Consider the following 2,800-nt stretch of genomic DNA (forward strand, 5'->3'; position numbering starts at 1 on the left):
GGAGCTTCCTCTGGCCTGCCTCTCGCACACACCCTCACTTTCCACAGGTCGCCACACCCGGCCCGCCGATTGGCCGCCCGCACGCGACAGCTCGAGCCAATGGGGCGGTTGGACTGACACGCGACAGGCTCGCGGAGGGAGGGCGGGGGACTCAGCAGTGGCGGCGCGTGCCGCTTCTTAAAGGAAGGCGCAGCGCCTTCCGATACCGGAGAAGCTCCTCAGCCACGCGACTGGCCTCACCTACAGAGAAAACACAGCGAGGTTGCCCGCAGAGGCTCACAGTGATCACCCGAAGCCAGTGTGAAGGAAAGGAGAGAAGAGCGCATCCAAGCTCCCCGTTGCCATGTCCTGGGCTGAAGTGAGAGAGATGGGCACCGAAGAGCCGCAGCATCCGGCCGGCGCCCGGCTGTACCCGCAGCGCGCAGCGCTCGCGCTCCTGGACAGCAGCGACCCGCGTGCCTGGCTCGGCCCCGCCCCCCGCGGCGCCCTGGTCTGCGCAGCAGCGCGAGACGAAGGAGAGGAGGAGATGGTGGCTCGAGGCTACCTGCGGCTGCGCGCCCTCGAGCAGTCCGGCGGAGAAGCCCACCAGCAGCTGCAGCACCACGAGCCGCCGGCGGGGGCGCTTAAGGTGCGCGAGCTCTGCCGGCTAAAGGGCATCGGTGGGGGCGGCGAGGAGGTCGGCCGACAGCGAGCGCCCTCGTCCTCCTCCTCCTCTGGGGGCTCCCCGGGCCGGACCGTCGGCGTGCACAAGCAGCGACGTGTGGCCGCCAATGCACGGGAGCGGCGCCGCATGCACGGCCTGAACCACGCCTTCGACCAGCTCCGCGGGGTCATCCCTGCCTTCGACAACGACAAGAAGCTGTCCAAGTACGAGACGCTGCAGATGGCGCAAATCTACATCAGCGCTCTGGCTGACCTGTTGCAGGCGCCTGAGCCCGAGCAGCGGCCCGGGGAGACCCCGGCCCCGCACTCGACCTCCCCCGCAGGGGCCCCGCAGCACTACTCTTTCCAGGAGGCCATGCTGGCCGCGCAGCAGAGCCTGTCCGGCTCGGAGGGCAAGCCCTCTCCCCGATCACACCGCAGCGACGGCGAGTTCAGTCCCCGATCGCAGTTCAGTGACTCGGACGAGGCCAGCTAAAGCCTCCTGTGGGGGCAGGACCGGCCTCCTGGAGCAGGACTGTCCCCAGCAGCTCCAGGCGAGTCCGGCTTATGCTCCGCGCTCAGCACCACGGACACCGACCACTGTCAGCACTGCAGCCACTGCACCGATCACGTCTGCACCTCTGCCATGGAGCTCACCGGGTGCCCTCTGTGTGAGATGTCAGTGGGTGCACGGCGCTCACTTGTTTCTTTGCATTCTGGCACTTGGTGTTTAAAGTTTGAATTGTAAACGCAGAACGATAAGGGCCAGAATGTTAAAGAAACGAGCGAGATGGATTAGTAGCAGACACTTGGTACGGGATAGACTGACATCGCTGCCACGACAAGTACTTACCTGTTCATGCCACCACAGTAAAAACTGGAAGCCTGTGCCACAGCACAAGCACTGTCTGTGCCACAGATTCCCATGGCGGCACAGGCTGACTCCCCAACAGGGAACCACCTAAAACTGACGTGTGTGTGCTTTAGAGACTGCTGCCGATAACTGTACACCTATAAAGCCTCATGGGGCTCCAGCACCTTGCCCCCACCTCCGCACCAGGAGACTTTGCCTGCATCGCTGCACACGTTTAGTATGGTCTCATGTCACAAGAAACCGAGAACATGCAAAGACTTTTCAGAGCTGCCATGAATTTTGTATACAGTTTTGTTTCGTGTCCAAAAACATTGTCTGTTGATTATGACCATACTATTTATACATTCGTTCATTTTCACGGTAATTGCAAGTGCAGTTCTATAACGTTTGTTTTGAATTTGTACCCTAAGCACCCTGCCAAGCAACATGTTGCCTGTGAACCACTGCACGGTTCCCTTGTTCCCGATGAGAACTTTTCCGATAGCCGCATTTTAAAATATGTTTTAATATATGGAACACTCGAGTTTCAGTTCTTAGTCAAACGAAAGTACTGGGCAAAAAAAAGTCTTCCTAGACGTTGCGTTTGTAACAGAGATTGTTTTTAGCTGAGGCCGTGTGTAAATATGTGAATTGCCTGTAAATAACTGAGAGAAATGCTAATTTTTTACTTTGTTTCCCATAATATATAGCGTCCTATGAAATGGCGCATGCACTTTAAAAGCCAGGGGTGGCAAAAAGGAGGAGTGAGATTCAAATGGTAAAAGACACTGCCAATCTAAGGCGATATTTAATTAAGCCTCGTATTTCTAAAAACTTGAGACAGAAAAAACTTTTTGTCGTGTCAAAGTTTTGTCAGTTAAACATTTCGACGTTAGACAAAGTATTTATTATTGTTTGCTGAGATGTACGTTTTTCGCTTTTTTCTTTTTTTAAATTTTCTATGCCACGAACTATTTTATTTTAGCAAAGCAGCCTGCCATTGAGTTATGTACATTTTCTTTACAAAATGTAATAAAACATGGGAAAAGGAAACTTATTGAGTGCTGTTCTTTTTTTCGTTCGCCAATAACAAAATAACAATAAATAACGAAATGGTTTGATTTTCCGGAGTTGCGTTTATCAGTTTGAATGGATTAATTAATTTTGCTTGTCGAAACCCACGCATTTATGGGGTAATCAAGCAATACGACAAAAAAAATTAAGTTAGGAACAGTAATTGATGTAAGAGTTCAATGCTAGAACCTTTTTATGTCTTATAATAAAGGGATCAAACTGCATAACTAT

At 53.1% G+C, this 2,800-nt stretch overlaps 1 protein-coding gene across 1 annotated transcript; it reads left to right on the forward strand.

Moving 5' to 3' along the window:
- Positions 1-218: 218 nt before the first annotated feature.
- On the forward strand, positions 219-2,548 carry ATOH1 (atonal bHLH transcription factor 1). The gene has a single exon (XM_069238030.1). The coding sequence runs from the start codon at positions 344-346 to the stop codon at positions 1,136-1,138; it is 795 nt and encodes a 264-aa protein (XP_069094131.1). The 5' UTR covers positions 219-343; the 3' UTR covers positions 1,139-2,548.
- The last annotated feature ends 252 nt before the right edge of the window (positions 2,549-2,800 follow it).

This window comes from Pleurodeles waltl, chromosome 1_2 (genome assembly GCF_031143425.1).
Source record: "Pleurodeles waltl isolate 20211129_DDA chromosome 1_2, aPleWal1.hap1.20221129, whole genome shotgun sequence".
NCBI classification, from domain to species: Eukaryota; Metazoa; Chordata; class Amphibia; order Caudata; family Salamandridae; genus Pleurodeles; species Pleurodeles waltl.